General features: G+C 35.1%; 1 protein-coding gene across 1 annotated transcript in view; it reads left to right on the top strand.

The window, feature by feature from the left end:
- The window catches only part of LOC409774 (proteoglycan Cow), a 168,861-nt gene that overhangs the window by 146,676 nt on the left and 1,972 nt on the right, over positions 1-20,213 (top strand). The window contains exons 5-8 of the mRNA XM_393267.7: positions 636-781; positions 3,472-3,626; positions 16,845-17,061; positions 19,468-19,627. Of these exons, the coding sequence (XP_393267.5) occupies positions 636-781; positions 3,472-3,626; positions 16,845-17,061; positions 19,468-19,627 (678 nt within the window). The remainder of the gene's footprint in view (positions 1-635; positions 782-3,471; positions 3,627-16,844; positions 17,062-19,467; positions 19,628-20,213) is intronic.

The raw sequence follows: 20,213 nt of genomic DNA, 5'->3' as shown, positions 1-20,213 counted from the left end.
ATATGAAATCTTTTAATTACCTTTTATTCATCGCGAAATAATAGTCCAATTTGTGCGTATGTGCCTGTGTGTGTGTCTATTTTTTTTTTTTTTTTTTTTTATAATAAAGTTTCACCGTTCTAATGAAAAATCGGTTAATTAGTTTTCACCGTATTGCGCCATATAAAAGTGTTTATGCGCGGTTGAAATATCGGGGAAATTTTGAAGAAATTATTTCTCCTTATTTATATTTATGAGCAATACTTAACCATCATTATTTCGTTCAGTATGATTTAAAAAAACTCGATCAGATTATTAATTTAAATCAACATGCAGATATCACAGTTTAAGATTAGAAGATAGAAATAAAACTTTTCCTTCTGATTTTTCCCTCTCGAAGAAAACGACGAGAGGAAGATCGATGATAATCGTGAGGAAGTAAAAAAATTCCACGAAAATAAAAAAAAATACGTCGGAAAGAGAGAAAAAACCGCGGTATTTTAATAACGACCGAACTAACTGCCACGACTCTGTGGAAAGTTATGAAAATGGTGAACGGTAGAAAATAGCAGGGGGAAGGGAAACACACTCGAGCAATTAAATTGTTGCGCGTGGAACAGTTTAAAACGGCGCGCGCCCTTTTTTTTTTGTTCCAGATGTCAAGAGTGCCCCGTGGTTAAGCCGACGTTCCTTTGCGGAAGCGATAATCGCACGTACAGCTCCCCATGCCGGCTGGAATACCACAATTGCATCCACCACACGTCGGTCCGCATCGCCTGCAAAGGATTCTGCCCCTGCAAAGGTGAGGATCGGGTGGAATATCGTTTTTCCAAACGGAATATGATATAAAATTCGACGTGAAAATTGGATGAAATTGGTTGGGAAATTAATAACGATTTTTTATGGTGAAGGAAATTATTTAATATTTTTTTTTGGAGTTCACTATTGTAACATTGTTCCAAATTTTTTAGCATCACGAATTTGGAAATTCAGTAGAATGATTCGAATTGAAAGCTTTGTATTCTACGATAAAAAAAAGAAAAAAAGAAATATTAAATCGATTCGGAGGAGATATAAAAATTATACGAGCACAAGGAAGCTTTCAAGATAATGCAAGAAGATTAAATAAAATTTGCCTGGATTGTAGAGTGGAAGAATTTTACAGTTCTTTCAGCCTTCAGAAGGAACTCGCGTGCAATTTATCCGCGGCACCCTTTCTTCGCGTGCAAACCAAGTATTCAGGTCAACTTCGCGTAGAAGCTGTTTAAAATACTCGGGATATCAGGAACATATTTGAAGTTTTTTCCCCGATTTCATTCACTTCTCAATTACTTCCTTTTTCCAATCGTCCAAATTAACCCCCTTTTTAATATCGAACACGCAAAAAGTTTGGATCGAACTTCGTCAAAAATATAAAATTTCGTCACTTTCACGGGCCAATATCTATCTGATGGATGAATATTTTTGATGAAAAACATTTCAATTTGTCGAAGAAATTCATGACGTAAAGTAGTTAAAGTTATTATCGTTAGTTTATTCGAATCGTTATTTCTCATTTTTATCTCTCATAAGAGATCGATATAATTTTTATCAACAAGAAACGAACTTTCGTCCATAGTGTGTAAGAAAAGGAAGAAGATACCCAGAACCCTGAATATAGGGCAAGCAAACTCGATTTATTATCCGGGAAGCCGGTTTGATTTATCGCAGACAGGTTTTGAGAGGCGAATTAATGGTTCTAGGATTCTACTTGGAGGCGTATCAGCGTTCAGACTCGATGTCGATATCGATATCGAAACAAAAAAAAAAAAAGGGAGGAAGAAAAAAAATATTCTAATCAATTTTCCACAAATCGGATTTTCACGAGTTTACAACGCAATTTTATACAGGATTCTTCTTTTAATTCTATAACAATATCGTAATATTATTCTTTCAAACATTTTGAAAAATACGAAGGCACGAATTAGGAAAGGTTTTAATTATTTAATTTAACGAATCATTTCGTAATCCCGAATTCGCTTGGAGGACGTTTTCTAATTTTACACGTGAAATTAATTCGTTAGTTTATTCATAGGCAGCCACGCATAGTCTGTTTAACAGTGGGACTCTCTGTTTGCGTCCCTCTGTCTGCTACCAGGGACAAACATCCACCATGAATATTCATAATTGCTTGTTAGAACAATAATGTCAGTGTTAAAGCGTACTTGCATTATCTCGTGGATTCGTAATGTCGAAAGAATCTAGAAGAAAATACAATTAACTTGACAAGAAACTTTTTTTTTTTTTTTTTTTTTTTTTACGAATTTCTAAATTATATTATTCACGTTTGAATTGCAATTTATTTCAATAAATATAGCGATTAATTTAAATAGAAAAGGTACGGGTATATTTTAAAATCAAGTGAAAAGATTTTGAAATTCTTGAATTACAATTTGGAGAATAATTCAAAAAACATGAAGGAATAATTAACGAGGCAATGAAGAAGATACGCATTGAAGTTTCGTTACAACAGAAATATAATTAATAATAAAATTATCAAGCGATTATTCTTAAAAATCCATCAATCTACATTCATGATAATAATACAGTTTCAAAATGATGGAGAGAAAAAAAGAAATCATACATATATATATATTTCGATGAAATAATAAATTATCTCAGTATTATTGAGAAAATCCAAATTTATGACTCGGTTTGGAAACCGGAAATCAAAATATCTATCAACGTCAATCCAACTACCAACAGAACACGATACAAGTGACGATACGTATTTTGGAAAATATTCACGATCAAATGGAGTTTGATACGTTGTTTGAAAGGATCGGACAAACGGAATATTTTGCACGATGATATTCTCCGAAATGTTATACGCAATAATGACGAATCGAGTAATTTTTATTTTTCCCTCCTTCCTCCCCTCCCTCCCCTCCTCTCCCCCAATTTTCAAACGAAAAACACAATTTGTAGTTAAGCTTGGAAACAAACAAACGCAGGTGGACTAATAAAGCCACCGTGAACGGTGGGCATAAAATATTCGGGAACAGGCGTGTAAACGTCGACAATCGAGTTTTATCGCGTTTGCAACGTCGCCGCGTTTGTTTAAAAATCATCGAAAAGCTTGCCCGCCGCGTGTTGTCGAATGCAAATGCTCATTTATTTACACGCGATTAATGAGTTTTCGTTTGGTCGTCCGAATTTCCTCGACATCCCCCTCTAAATTTTCAACGATTTCCACGTCGTTACATACTCTCCCTATCGATCTCCATACTTTCGATAATATTGAATAATTTCTTTCGCAATGCAGCCAGAAATAAAGAATATTTCCCTCGTTGAAAAACGTTGAATTGAAAGCAGTATAATAAAATTTATTATCATTAAAAATTATTATTTTCTCGAAAAACGAATCTCTCCATCATCCAGAGAATTTGATTTACTCTAATTCTAATTTATCGTGTCCTGCATTGATTAAAACTCGATTTTTTTTCCCCCCAGCCTCTGATCTTCGCGCCCACAACAAGAAGATGCAACTGCAACGACAGAAAGCGCTTTCTGGCAAGATGCGAAATCGCGACATAACGTTGACACCACACGTCTTTAACTACGACAATCATCATTACCAATACTTGAAATATTCGAAACGTGCCAAGGTAAGCTCTAATATATCCATCTCCATCTTTCTTTCTTCCTCTTTTGAGGAACATCTGAAATTACAAAATTCTTGAAACTCATTCTTAAATTTAAAATTTCCAACAATAATTCTCTAAAAGGAGAAATGAACAATAACTCTTACGTAATAGCTTAACACTCGGCTAGTCTCGGCTAATATCCTTTAATAATTCCCTAACCGAGCATGCATTATCCATCGAACAACGATAGATCACCGAGAAGTTGCACACTTATCTCTTCAATATCTAACATCTGGCCAACTGTATAATAATAATCGTGGCTTGCGATCAAAGTTTCCTAACTAAGCGTGGCAGGGGCAACAAATTTTAATTACAAGATCTGGGGGGTGGTTACACCAGGGAGATGGAGCGGACATTCTCATCCCCGGTGTAATAGCCTCGATAATGCCTCGCGCGTTAATCTAATAAACTAATAAACAGGTAGACAAAGCCCTAGTGTTTCCTAGCCATCCTGTACTCGTGCGTCACGATGGATGGTTTGGTCAATTAAACGGAAATCGTACGACAATCGTCGAGGAGGCGTGGCGCGCAAACACGGAAGCGGGGGGATAAAACCGCGAGAACAGGAAACAGAAGCGCGTGGTGGCAGTCAGCAATTTGCCGATTCTGCTGAATCGCCGCCTCTGCGAAACTGTGCGAGCGTTTCGCGCCAAACCACCGACGACGATTCGGGATTTCGAGGGTCGTTTTCCAGGGATCTTGCATTTCGCCCCGAGACACAACGGTTTCTTTTCGTTTATATCCTTTTTTTCTTTCTCTCCTCCTTCTTTACCACGCGGTGGAACGTGGTGGAAATGGTTTCGTTAGAGTTTCTTTCTTCTTTTCCTTTTTTTTCCTTTCTCGAAGGGGAGAGCTTTTGTAAGTTGTTTGGAGGAAAAATAAAGATTGGTAGATTATTTAAACGAGGGGAAAAGGAGAAACTGTTGAAAAAGTTTCTCGAAACGTTTCTCTTTTATATATAGCATTATTATAGGAATTGAAAAGTTCGTAATTCGATTAGAGCATTTTAGAGTCTAAATTAAGATCGAATATTTTAACTTAGTTTATTATTATTATTATAAATAACCAAGTGCCATTACTTGCTATCCTTCTTTCGTAATACAATATATTTCAAGACGCCTGTTCACTCTTGGATTGGCCGAGATCTTGAAATATTCGCGGTTTCGATTCGACAATCGAATTAATTCGATCGCCATGAACATGAACATAGTTATAGTTTCGTTTATTCGTTTATTCGTCGATGTGCAGGAAAATTCGTGGTGGTGGCCGCGAGCTGAATATTTCAGCGGGGATTTTAAACGGCCGCCATTACTATTCGTATTAGGGGCTATGAATTATTTAAGTTGGAATCACAGATTCGCGAGATGAACAGCATACTGTCAGGCTAAATTGCAAAATAAATCTGGACCGAGGGGAGGGGGGAGGATTGGGGGTTAAATCGCTTTCCATTTAACCATCCCCGTGAACCACCCCCCCTCCCTCTTCCTCATCGCGTTCTATGAATCAGACTCGTTACCGTATTTCATCCAACGGAATGGTGGGAACGGCGTAAGATCTCGTGACATTCCTCCATTGCCTATTAACGTGCATCATGCGTTCCAGCTGCATCAAGCCGTATTGAAACTGTGACGAAGTTGAAAATGTAGAATTGATGGATCGTTGTGGATCCTCGTTCTTTGAATGTTGTTTCGAGAAAACATAACGAAGAACGGTAATTGTATCTGTGCGTGGAATTAATCTAAAAATTTCAATTTGATATTTTTAGTAAGGGTTTTCTGAATAAGAATAGAAATATCATTTTATTTGTTGAACGAAGAATTGGATAAGAATTGGATGAATTGTAAAATTCGTGTTCTTAATAATAAAGAATATTTTCATTAAAAAATATGGAAATATTTTGACTTCATTTGTTAAACTCGCTTGAGAATTGAATAACAATAGTGAATGTATATTAAAGTGATTAGACTTAGAAGTTAAATTCGTGTTATAGAGTCTTTAATCCTAGGATTTTAGATTCCAGCCTCGTGAATTCCAGACTGTTAATCTTTAGCTAAATTTCAAGATGCTAAGATGTATAATGTTAAATTTGAGATTTCTAAATTCTAAATATTACTTTTGAAGTTTCGAAGTTTTTTAAGAAATCAAATTCTTTTTTATTTCGAAATTACGAAAGGAATGGAATCTCTTTTCTTTAGAAAAAAAATTTGACAAAATTTTAATCTCTAGAGTTTTAATATATTCCTTAAAAACGTTCTAACGATCTAAAATTTCAAAACTCGATCTCGGAATTGCAACTTGAAGCCTAAATCCCTAATAATCCTACCACTCCGACACATCCTAACTGCTAATCCTGGAAATCCTGGTAATCTGAACTCTCACCTATAGCTAACTATAGGAATCCTTCAACGAGATACTCTTAAACTAAAACTTGTCTAATGGAGAAACAAAAATTCTCAATTTCGAATCCACTCTGTTCCAGCATCTCTCTTTCCTTAATTCTCTATCTCCTTCAAAAAAAAAATCTTCAATTTTTTAAAAAGCTCAAACCCCAATTTCGAAGAATCTTGTACCATCCTTAAACCAATAAACTATTCTCTAATCGAAGGATTCGTGGAAAGAAGAGACTCGATTGCAGAGAGAATACAGAAATTATTCTTTCTATTTCTTTCTGGAGGGAAAAATTCTTAAATTTTGAAACAGCCTGTAGAAACACAAGCCTTGTAGCCAAGCGTTTGTTCGTTAGCGGCGAGTTTTCGTCCCTGACACGACGACTTACACACAGGGGGATACCTGGTGCTTTATAGCCCTGGTACTCTCTCTGTATAGGAGCGACCTTGTAATTTAAGGTTGAAGGTAGGCCGTGGAACCGCTCGATAAAACACCACCAGTGATAAAAGTCTCACGAACGTAGGAATTGCGCAGAGGAATCGACCTGGCCGCCCACCTTGATTTACGCTACCCCAGTCGATTTCTGCCTCCTTCTTTCTCCCTTCCTTCTGTGTCTTACACCGCCACTCGCCTTCTCCTTTTTTTTCCTTCGCGATCCTCCGTTGGAAAATTTATGTATCGATTATCCTCGCGATTTTCATTGTCGCAGATTCGATGGATGTCTCAGATCTGAATCAGGTGGGATCCATTTATCCCAGCTGTCCGTTTCCGGATTATTCCTCTCTCTCTCTCGTTCGTTGTCCCTGTGTTTCGGGTATGTTTTCTATGATCCTGGATATTATCGTTGGATATTAATCGTCTCGTGGGTTTGACGGTTGATTTGTGATTGGATTTATCGTCTTTTTTTTTGTTTTTGTTCGAGGGAGATATATATAAATCGATTTAATTTTCTGTTGCGTAAAAATTCGGATTTGCATAATTTGCATCGCGATTGTGCGATGATGAATGAATTAAATTGGCAAGCATTTTTTATTTTTTTAACTACGAAAGAGAGAGAGAGAAGGTAAAAATTGTGTTGAGGATAAATAAAGAGAAGATTATCGATATCCTTTCAATAAATTGTATAATAGATTATATTCGTTTTATCGTACATCGATAGATAGATCGATGGAAAAAAGAAAAAACAGTTGGACGATAATTTTTCACGTGTAAAATTTATTATTTCTCGCTATGATCTTATTATTTAAGAATGAGATAAAAAATAGAAAAATATGTTAAATTATTATTGTATTTTATTCAAAATTATTACAATTATTATATGAAAGAGGATATTGATCAATTCCCTTGAGATATTTACCTCGACACACTCTTTTCACACTTCACAGAAGCCATTCCTATTCGACTCGCCTCCAACATCCCCATCTTCCCTCTCAATCTTCCGTTGGAAACGGTCACGCTCCTCGCGAAAGAAGACGATTTCAATCCTGAGGGCAACACAATAACTGCATTTCCCCCTTTTTTCACGTCCCGTGAACCTGATCCGGACCCTTTTGTTGCCGGGGGAAAAAACAAACTGAAGCCAACCCAACCCTCTCCGTATTTGATCCCGTATTTACTCCATTTCCGCCCTTCCGTCCAAACAGGACGGGAGAAACAGGCCGCTGTTCTTCTCGTCGTTGAAATCGACGATCTGTGCATATCACTAGCTCGTAATTTCCTGAGAATCGCAGAAGATCCCTTTTCCATCCAGAACGAAATCCTTTATTTTATCGAATCTTCTTAATCGATTGATTATCAATTATTAGGAAATAGATTAATTAATATTAGATTAATTAATATAACTTTATTAAGAGATGTATCGAAACGGAAAAAGAATGTCGAATTTTTGTGGAAGAATGTGAGTTTTTCTGAGCCAGAAGCTCGCCCCCTCGTTGACAAACCACCCTCGATGTCATCGTTCGCGATTGAATGCAGGAATATCGTCGATAAATCGCAGCCTTCTTCGGGTTGCGCGCGTGCTACGCGATGAATAAAATCACTTACGAAGGGGGGGGAAGGTCGATGGTAACCCCGGGAGGGTTAGAAGAGAAGCTTCCCCTCTCGTTCGTGACATTTAAATAACGAAGTTTTAACGATGCAACTTTGAAATAAAATTAAAATAAAAATATAATGGAAAAAAAAAAAAGAAAAAGGAAATATTACTCCAGCAGACGACGATGTTCCTTCCTCCTCATCCTCCCAAGTTTCCCCTTTCTTTGTTAAAAGAAAAGCGTGAGCATGAAAAATCTAGGAAAGAAAAATATTCTTGAAAGAAGAATATTCCTCGTCCCTTTTTTTGTGTTTATTTCACAGAACTTGACACGTGTATATATATATATATCTTCTTGTCTGACTCTAAACATCCGATACCCCTTCGAGCTTCTTCGAACACAATATCAAACTGTTTCAAACATTTTTCAAACAACGTTGAAATTTCTTGAAACTTTATAACTGTGAAAGGGTGTTAATTAATTTATCATTGTTTCAAATGTTTTTTATCATTCTTGGATAAAAGAGAAACTGTCAAAATATAGGTTCAACCCAAAACTACACACAATTTAAAGATTCGTATTCAAGGATAGTCAACAATTTATTTAATCTTCGTCTTAAATTAAATCTTTGATTAAATTTTTATTTTTTTTTAGTTCACAAAGACACAATTTACATGTGAATCGTTTGATTTCTCCTTCTACAAACGGCCTCACCAACAGTCTCAGTTCTCCCTCCCTATATATAATACGAGGAAACAGAAAGAAGGGGTGGAGGGAGCGAACGTCGCTTCGAAATAAATAACGGAGAGGAGGATATCAATAAATAAAAGTTGGAAACCAGGAGAGGAGCGTCTGTGATGTATATATATATATATATATATATATATATATGGCGAAATATAGGGAGGGTGGTATTGCTCGCGTATGCCGCTGAACTGAAATTCCCTGGCACGGAAACTTACCGGCCGGAATCGGAAATTAGCGTGTTGTGCCGGTAAATCATAACTTTCTTTGGGAATAGTTTACGCCTCCAAGCCGACCACCGACGTTTCAGATGCGAACAGTGCTCGATAAACGTCGAATTTATACCCATCATTTTCCCTGCTCGTTTCATTTTTTTTCCAGAAAAACTTCCCCTGGAAAAATATTTATTCCTTCGAGTGTATTTATTGCAATGAGAGAAAGATTACGAATTCAAGGTTTTTGAGAGAGAAATTTACAAATCGTGAGTTCCAAAATATTACAAATAATTAATCTTTTATCAAAATCATTCATCCAGTGATCTCTCCATCCAAAAAGAAAAAGAATTTCTTCTTACTCATCTTCTTACTAAAAAATTAAATTATTATAAATTATTATAAAAAAGAGGAATTTGAACAGATCAACGAGACAAAGAATTGTTGTTCCGTCAATATTCCCTTTAAAATAAAAAAAAGAAATTTCACCTTGTCAAAAACCGTGAAGATTGAATTAAACAAGCAGAGAGGAGAAGGGGAAGAGATTTAAGAATAAGGAATCAAAAAGGGGGCAACTGTTATTCCTTCAATTTTTCCATCCAGGAGGCGGCAAAGCGGCAACCACTGGCAGAATAAACCGCGAAGTGTTCGTGGATCCCAAGAAGATGTGCCGTTCCCGTCCCGCTCGACTTAATTAAATCAACGTTTTAACAGAACCGACAAACATCCTAGAGCCTTCCGCGACACTTTATTCCCATCTACTACGGTTATTTTTATTCCTTCCACCCCTTCCCCTTTCTTCTCTCCTTTGTTCGTGGAAACATTGTCGAGGAAACCGGAGATAGACGGGATAGAGGGGAGGAGGAGCCCTTCGTCACAGGAGATACTTCACTTTTATGATTTTCATTCCGACCCGGCCTTTAACGAGAAACATTTGTTCGAACGTCGCGTCGCGCGATGCTTCTTGCTCGAATGAAAACGATAATAAGGGAATCTGGATGGGCTCACTCCTCCTATACGAACTTTATATTGGCCTCCATTTTCTAATGGACCGAAATCCCATTTATTTCTTTCCCCTTTATCATTTGTTAACTTCTTTATATATTTCCCTCTCGCGCGGATCGAAAATTTCATTGGTTTTTTTTTCCTCTCCTCTTTTATCATAATTCGTCGTGAGGAATTTGTTGAGGAGGAGAAAGAGATTTATCGTGTGATTTGATGATAATTTGTTTAAATAATTGAATTATTCGTACGATATTAATATTTGTAAATAAATTTTTCATCATTTGTTATTATATTATGTAATGTTAGAGTAGTCTAGTGGATAACACGACACGAGGGATTAATATATATTTTTTTAAGAATTAAATATTGAAAATAACAAATGTTTCCAATATTTTCTTGAACAATGTATTTTAGATCGTATAATTAGAAAGAATGAGTGGAATGAATCGTCTGTAAAATTTGTACTACATTTTGCCACAATTTGGATATCAAATCAAAGGAAAGTAATTCAAAAAATCCTCGACAGATTCCTCACGAATATCGACGTTCGATCATTCAGTAGCCGCGGAAGAGAAAAGTTACAAAATGGCGCGGTAGAGAAAGAGAAAGGGAATGGTCACTAAGGAGGATGAAAACTAGACGAATTAGAATGGGACAATGCGATAGATATTCAATTTAAAAAGGTTTTTTTTCCAAGCTTTTATCCAATAATTCCCCCTTTCTGCTCTACCCTCCTCCTCTCCTCTCATTTGAATGGATTAGTAGTCAATTCAATGAACATTTCATCGCGCGTTTTGCCTTCCCCTCCCCTCCCCGTGTCTTCTTCTCAATGGGTTTCGCTTTTGTCTTAGGATTCCTCCCGTCCTTTTTATCCGTTTCAACGATGGTTGTATTGTCTTTTAAAAACCGAACTCTCCACTCCTTTCGCAGGGAGAATCTCCAAGGGTGGGGAGAGAAAAAAAAAAAGGTGTGTCTCGTTAAAAGTTCTGTTTTCACCCTCACAATAAGTCCCGGATTTTCGTGACCAAGCGGCGTGAAAGTTTCCTCTATTTTATTTTTTTCTTCTTTTTTCCTTTTCTTTTTTTTTTTCCCTCTCCTTTCTCCAGAGATACTTTCGCTTCGAAATTTAATTTCATCCGATCGATCCTGTCTCCGCCAGGAGACGGGAGAGGAGCAAGGGTCAAAACTTTCCACTTGGGAACAAATTTCAATCGGGCGACATTGCGCAAACAACCGTGATTTTCATAGATTTATCGATCTTATCTATTCTGTAGAAAGAATTTTTTTTTTTTAATTTTAGAGAATATATATATTATGATGTTTTATTTTCGTCTTCTTCTTGATCTCGAGATGTTCAAATTTTTTTTTAGGAGCAAGTTATTATTAGGATAAAAAAAAATATAATAATCGAAAGGATCGATAGATCAGTAAAATTTTTCAGAGATACGTAGTAAAATGAATTCTGGTCTTGATAAATTTCCCTCGAAATAAATAAATAATTAATCGAATGAAAAATTTTTAAAAATCGAAATGAAAGAAAATACAAAAAAAATATCAAGTATATTTTATAAATTTCTTAAATTATCTTCTTCTATATTTGTTGTCATTTTCCTTTCGATGCAACATATTTTTCTTTTATTTTTTTTACACAGAAGACTATTTCTCACTCTACTACTACTATTTTCTTTCTTTTTGAGCAAAGGCTATTTTTTACTCTCCGTTCTTCTTTCATTTCTCGCAATATTTTGATACAGCGTATCCGTATCTTGAAAACTGACGGGCGAACAGTTCGGGCGAATCCATTCAGACGTGTCCCTGAATCAAGCCCCTCTATATACGTGTATATGTATATAAGAACACCTCTTTTCCCCATTTCCGTGGCCCCAAAACAGAAATGATAAAAGATTCAACCTCCATTCCGCCTTCAAGATTCTCCTCCTATTGGTCTGCCTGGAGTTTCTTTCTTCTTTTCTCCTGAGAGAGAAGAGAGAGGGAGAGAGAGAGAGAAGAGGGGAGGGGATAAGGAAGAAACGAAGAGAAACAATAAGTCGCGCGGGAAAATTGAAGATAAACAACCGAAGGAAAATGTTGAGAGGGAGAGATGCCGGTGAATAAAGGAAATCTGAAGGAGAGAGGGAGTCGGATCCTCCTCGGGGCGGGTGAAAAGAGATGGGAAGAGGTTTAATTCGAGAAGCTGTTTCAGGAGCAAAATTAATCCTGCAATCCTTTCTTAAATTATTCCTCGCCACGCCGGTAATTAATACTTATCCCGTTTCTTCTATCACGTTGATCCTTCTGTATCTCCCTTTGTTTCTGACTAAAAAGAAAAAAAAAAAAGAAACGAACGGAAGAAACGGGATAATTTATTATTGACTTTTCCTGGAAAAATTAAAAAGAAAGGAACTAATTTTCAATAAGTCGAGGAGAGTTAATTCTTTTTTTTTTTATTATCGATTATAAGAATCGATAACGTTAATCTCTTGTTGAAAATTTGTTTTTAAAATTTTCTCGCGATGTAATTAATTCCCAGGAAAAAATTCAGGAATTTGTTTTTTGCGTGCATTCGAAACGATTCGATTCCATAAATGTAATGTAAATAATTTTGGGATTTATTTAATGACCGAACTCGTATCGTTGAACGATATTTTTTATTAACGTTATAAATGCAATTTGATCGGTTTTATTAATTGTTTCGTTATAGAAAGAAAAAAAGTAAATTGTTATAAGGAACAATGCTTCGATATCGGAATCGAGATTTAAAATTTAGAATGGCGTACGAAAAATTGGTGGTATTAAAATTTAAAAAATTGGTAAGATATTATTTGATAAAAATCATTGAAATGTTTTATTTTTAATAATTTTAATCTTGTTTTTTAGAATCGTGCTAGAAAAAAAGAAATAATCCATCCATATAGCATATGCAAACGATCGGTAACGAAACAATTAATTAAACGTTTCGAGAGAAACAAGAAAGATACATTTTAAAATTTTCCTTGATTTCCTATCAAAAGTTGTACCGTGTTCGTTAAATGTGAAATGAAAATAATCAGCATCAATTATCAGTCGATAATCCAGATTCGTTGGACATGGCTGCGGAAGATCGAGGGAAATTATCGAACGATCACGGTCCATCGTCGAGGTCGTTGCCAATTATCGGGCTAATTTTACACGGACGATACCGGATTATTAAATGCGGATGCCTGTATAATTTTGCTTAATCACGCGTGTCAGCTCGCAAGCTCGGCTGGGGAAATTGAAATATCGTTCGAAAGGTACTGTTACCTCCGATGATAATTGGAGTTTTCAATATAATCGACAATCGGAAAAGTAGATAATCCATATTATTCGTTTTGTTTACGAGTCTCTGACAACTTGTTATTATTTATTGATATTAGACATCTTTATTAAAAATGATATTTATCAAATTTTAATTCGACAAATTCAATTAAAAAAATCATTATAAATAAAATTTCATTTCATTGATTGTTATTAATAATTCTTTTGTTTATTTTTCATATCGATTACAGATTGTATTATCGATGTAATCTTTTCAAAATTTAACATCAATATTATCGACTTCTTTTTTCTAAATCTTCTTATTCTAATTCGATGTGAAATATAATTTAAAATTTTTTATAAAAAATTGATAAAATATTACTATTATATTATAAAGTTATTTTACAAATTATATTTATTTGCAGAAAATATATTATTCAACGGTACATCAAATCGTTAAATTCCAAAGGATTTTACACATTTCGACCATGTGTAAAGCGTACAAATGAAAAAATTAAATAAAAATAATCAAGGATATCGGAAATGGTTTCAAAGAAAACAATTTGAAGAAACGGTTTGATCCTTTAATTACCCGAGAGGAAAACTTATATTTATCTCTCGGAGAATGCGTTCTACGGGTGGCGTAAACTCGAGACGGGGGAATCTAGAATTTCCTTTCCAAGGGATGATAACCCCACGTTACCGTGGAAACACTGAATCAATAGCAGGACTAGTTTATTAACACGCTGAAGGCTAAAATAACAGATCTAAGAGGACTACTATATACCTAATATTCTCCAGTTTAATCGGAGGAAATAGTTTTGGTATTGTTTGGCAACTGGAATTTATACTCTTTTACGAATTTGAAATTTATATTTAAAAATATGGCATAAGATGAAAAATTGAAAGAGAACATAGTTTTACACATTTTTTCACACGTGTTTTTTGATTGAGAATAATACAGGATGAGGAAAGAGACATCTTTTAAAATGATACGAAATGTTTTAAATTCTTTTAAATTAAAAAAAAAGAAAACACTTCACATAGATCCATCCATTAGAAAGAATGTATCGTATATATTTATATTAAATTTCTTTTTAAGAACCAGAAATTAGAAAATTCATACAAATTTCCTATTCTAAATTTTTCACAAACAAGTTTAATGAAATAAATAAATTGATCACTATTGGCAAGATTTATAAAAAGCATATCATGTTATACGAATTCTTTTAAATTCATAATTTCATAATTTTTTAAATTTTTAATTCTCAATAGCCAATACTCAATGCTGAAAACCTTTGAAATAAAAATTACCAGAATCATAGTTGCGAGCCTATAAAATCGAGCCTCGATCCTTTTTTACGGGCAAGTCGAGTATTTTTCAATGGCGATGAAGCTCTCATTGGTCGACCGTAAGACCTGTACGAGTCGATAGCTCGTATTTTCGAGCCCAGACGAGGCGTCTTTCCCATCGATCCGACGGAAAGCGTCGCCAGACGACGAGGAGCCGTAATATCGTTACGGACGGTTGCAACCCCGTAAGACTCGTGCATGCCACGAGTAAACCAGATCCGTCCGTAAGAATTTCTAATCCTTGCTGATTTTTTGGACAACATTTTATAGCAATTTCGATTGATATTGGATTACTTGATCATCCAATATTCTTAATATATAAAATTATATTAAAAATATTGGTAATTTGAAATAATTATCAAGGATCAGAAAATTAATTTTCTCTAATCAAAGCTTCTTTCTCGAGGAAATCTTTATCCTAAGATTTTTATCGTTTATTAAAAATAATCATCAGATCGTGAAAATCAAATAGCACAGAAAGAATCATCAAATGTTATTTTCCAAGCCTCGAAAAACAATGGCTCGAGGGCAGCGTTGGAGGGAAGAGCAAGGAGAGGGAAGAAGGAAGAGCGTAAAAAGGAGAATGCGGAAGATGAAGACGTAGTTCGATTGTTTTTGCAAGGGGGTTGGTTGCGTATAAAGTGGCGCGGGGCGAGATTTGCGAGATAGGAATTTAGAATGGGGAGGTGAGATACATCGTTTCTGCTGCTCATTGTTAGCAACCCTCCGGGGGAGGGGGAGAAAATTAACGCTGTACAAACCTGGTTCATGACTCGAGCTTGGCTAAGAAGAGAAATGAAAAACGAGAGGTTTGGTGCACGAAAGCCCAGAAGAACGAACCCTTTATAACCCCGTCCTGTGCACCAGACGTGTATTTACCCCGAAATTACACGTTCGTACGGTTAATAATCGCATTGGCCAACCTCCCCGTCTCCTTCTCCCCTCGATTCCTCCTACGAGAAGAAGAATTGGAGGAAAATTTTCAGAATGGAATAATCGATCGTCTTTAATAAAAGAATATCTTTTTTATTATGGAAAAAGAAAAATTACGGAATGTGCATAATTTCTTCGACAATTTTCTATTTTCAATTTCAGGAATTAATGTCAGAGATTCAAGTGTGTGTGATAATTCAAGTTTCGTAAAATTCAAAAAAAGAAAGAAAAAAGTTTTTCTCATTTTTCAAAATATTGTTACGACGCAATGAATGCGTGTTAAAACGTGTTGTTAATCAAAGGATCAATGCACAACGCTCTTTTCAGTAAATTTCGTTTCGAATTACTAATTTGTGAACAGGTTAGTGAATTAATTTCAACGAATTGCCCCGACGATACAATCAAACTCGAATTCGCAATCGAAGGATCATTGAATAACCCGTTAAAAGTATGTAAATTCGCGCGGAAAGATTCTTAATTAATGGAACAATGGAATTGTGCTCGTGGATAGAAAAATTATTACCGTTGGTTCCCATAAATTCAGGCTCGCCATGATTAATGACGAAACTTATTTCCGCGTGTAATGGACATCTCTTTCTTTCTTTGATGACGTTTATGAGGAATTTTCAAATTTTTTTTTTTTTTGGCAAAGAAAGAGGATAAAATTACTTTCAATTATTCGAAACGATAAAAGAGATGTTTAAAGATAATTTTTAAAAATCTGAGAATACTCACAAGTGAGTATAAGAAGTAAATAATAAGATAGAAACTGGAGAGCATTATTTTATATCTTTTATTTTTTTCTTTTGTGCCTTTTATGTTTAATTGATTCTTTGATATCGAATAATCTTATTATTGCATTAACAGCAGAAAGGAATTAAAAAGTTAAGAGTCGATAAATCTTCGATATCCTTTCGTTCACAATAAAAGAATTCCTGGATTCTTTTTTATATCATCCATTTAGAATTATCATAATTTTATAATTTAAGTTTTAGATAAAGTTTTAGATAAAGAGATACTGCAATTTCTTGCTGTCAAACTTCATGCAACGCAAACTCAAATTTATTTATAATTCCATAAATAAAGTTAGTAATAACCATTATTTCCTTATTTTTGAGAATATTAATTTTTGTATTTATTTAGAATCATTTTTAAAATCCTCCTAAAGTATTTTTCCACGAATATATTAATATCCTAAATATATTTAATTCAATTTTCATACAAATTATTTATTTCAGGCACTGGCTGGAAGCAAGTACGACGACAAGCATCTGATGAGCAACGAAGTAATGGAAAAGACTCCATCCCCCTTAAAATCGACGTACAACTCCCAATCATCGCGAAACTCTGATTGCCCCCCGTCATCCAAGCCTGCAATGGCGAATCGTCTCCTGGATTGGTTCTCCGTCGTGATGGCTGATTCTAAACACCGTCGCCCTCATCCTAAACCTAAAGGTACGAGCATATAGATCTTAGAACTAGGTCAGTCTTGGATTTATGGTTTCGAATATGACATTCCAATTGGGTTTCGATAATTAGATTGAGCCTTATATAGTTCTGGAAAATTTTCAATCCTCTGAGTATAATATAAGATTACTATAAATGGTATCCATTTATATTAGCATTATAGACTTTTAAAAAAATAATTTGTCATCTTTGTTTTATTATCTATGTAAATTTTGATCTAATTGTTAAAATATTTTCTCTCACAAGATATTGAAATTTGAGAATATCATGAAAGATTAAATGTGCAAAATCATTGTTTAAATTTTATTTCATTAGCTCATAAAGATCTATTGATAATTTTGTTTCTCTTTTTCATCAATCAAGTAATTTAATAAGTTATTGTTAAAAGTGGAAATTTATATTAATACATTCAACTGATAAAGATATTCACTGTAAGAAAATTTGAACAACAATTAATCACTTCATTGAAATCAAATTAATTTTTTAATCCAAATTACAAACATGATTTATTCCTCAAATATAACGTTTGAGGAATATTTCAGTTAATTTTACTCGGGTAAACAATAGCCGGGCGTAAAAATCGCGTGACCAATGTAACGATAATTGCATCCCATGTTTTGCTTAACAGTTGGTAGAAACGGAAACGATGGTGACGTGCTAAAAGTTGCTCTAATTATCAGTAAATTGCACATGCGATGACGTGGCGCAACAAATTAGAAACGTAGGTAACAACCATCGAAATTCTTGCACCGTCATTCGCGTTATCGGTGTGGACGATGTTTTTCGACACGGCAAATTGGTTTGAAAATTATGAATTTCTCTCTAAAATGCGTCTCGATTAACAAGATCGATTGAAAATTCCGTTGGAAAAGTTCAAAACTTAAAAAAAAAATCCAGAATAAAATTTAAGAATTCGAAATATATTAGAATCGATTTAAAAATTTACGTTTGATTAAGATTTTTATTAAATCGACACAATTCCTAAGTTGTCAAATCCTGTTGGAATTATCCGGTGATTCGTGAAAGCCTGTTAAAACGATTCCTGAATCACCAATTCCGATTAGAGTCATTAAACCGAGTAATCCAGTCAAAATGACCCGAGAGTCAATGTTCTTGTACCATGCTAAAATCACGGATGAAATTGGACACTGATCGAACACAAAATTAAAATTAATCAGTGAAATTTTTAATAAAATAATATAAAAATCAAAATTATCCCCAAATGTAATGTAATTTAAATTTCGTAGAATATTAATTTTGTTTTTATTAGAACATATTTTTCTCCAAGAAAATTAACTTAATGTTACCATTCTAAAAAAATTCTACGATCGAAAGCAGCATCGATTAAAAATTCGAAGAGGAAAAGAAAAACGGATAAACTTTTAAAAATCTCTCGATCGTTCGAAGAATTCGAAAGGATCATCCCGACCGCGTACAACATTGGGGATAACACGCGTTTAACATTGGGGGTTAAAAGTATCGTTTCCGAATAAACCGTTCACAAAAGCGGGCAAGTTCTGTAGGGAACGTGGCCGATCGGAGTTGAATATACAAGAGACTAATTGCCCCGCACGAAAAGGGTGGTCTCTCTGGACATTACAGCGCGCACGATCCAAAATAGTTCGGAACTGCCTCACGTCACTGCACGCTATTCGACTTCGGTACAATCACTTTCGTACCAGCGAGGAATTGTCCCATTTAAATGAATCGCTTCCCTCCCCCCTCCCCCTCAGATCTGTCGCCGATTACTCTCCTCTGTCTGTGTCGATATTGTTCCCAATTTGTACGGTTTCAATCCGATCTTGCGACCGAAATATATCCACCGTGAAATGGACGATTGTTAAAGTAATCGGCGTTATAATTTTAACCTGGAAAAATGATCGTGTAATGAATTTTAAAAGATAAATTCGTGCGAATTTTAATCGTGATTAATAAAAGATTTATTTTTTAAATCGGAAAGGATGGCTATATTTCATTTTGCTATTATTGGTTATATATTTTTAATTATCCTTTTCAACGAAATATTTATGAACTTACCTATGAACAACACATACTTAGACACTTTTCAAAAACGTATCTAACAATTGTCTCATATTATAATAAAAGAATATTGATAATTAATGCAACACTTTGTACAATTTTCATCCTCGATTGGATTAAACTTTTCATCTCGTCACAGAATCGTATCGATCCACCACTTAAACATTACAATTTCCTGGAAACATAGATAATATTTTGAACGCAAGTGCATCCAATTTTTATTTAACACACACGTTATGTTGTTCAAGTTGTCCCTCCTCTCCTCTCCCTCTCTGGCGAGAGATATTTATATATTTCTGGCTGCAGAGACAGGGTCATCGGAATTCATATTTCATTCCTGTGCACTGTTTCCAGGTCACTTCCCTATCGGCTGCCAGAGCGAGGTCAGGTGGATGTTCGGACATTTGGACAGCGACAACGATGGCAGGCTCTCTCTTTCCGAGTTGTACGGGCTGGAACACGATCAAAACGAGCCGTGTCTGAAACCGTTCCTCGACGGTTGCGACACGGACAGGTAAGATGACTTCCGGAATGTTATTCCGTTCACGTGCATCCCCGCCTAGTTGTCTAACCCGTTTGTTACATTTCGAATTTTTTTTTTTTCCTTTTATACATACATATAATCTCGTCGTGTCCGTTGCTTGTAAATCATTAAAGTCCGCGTGATACGTGACCCGAAAAGAGAACGAAGAGAGAGAGTGTGAAAGAGAGAGAAACCCTTTCAGTTTTTAATACCTTCGAGAGACTTGACATTACGCTCGAGCGTAATAGGTCTCGAGCGTACGTGCCTACGGAGCGGAGAGTGGCTGGTCGTTAAGAGGCAGACACATGGAACGTGTGTGAAACTTTCATTCCGAATCAATTGCTTTTAACTCGGATGCAAACGGGGAAATAAGAAGTGATGGGTCGTTGCGTTTGGAGAAGTGGAATTTTCGTTCTGTCAGGTTATATATATATAGAGAGATTAAATTGGATGTGTAATGATTTTACTGGGGTGGGATATAATTCTTGGTACAAGAAGAAAATTTTTCCAAAAATTAATTATAAATAACATTAGCTTACTAGCATTAATGATTTTCTGAAACTAAACATTTGTATCT

The sequence above is a fragment of the Apis mellifera genome, linkage group LG4 (assembly GCF_003254395.2).
Source record: "Apis mellifera strain DH4 linkage group LG4, Amel_HAv3.1, whole genome shotgun sequence".
In the NCBI taxonomy this organism is placed as follows: domain Eukaryota; kingdom Metazoa; phylum Arthropoda; class Insecta; order Hymenoptera; family Apidae; genus Apis; species Apis mellifera.
The sequence above is the reverse complement of the archived record's forward strand: the minus strand, read 5'-3'. Positions and strand labels throughout refer to the sequence as shown.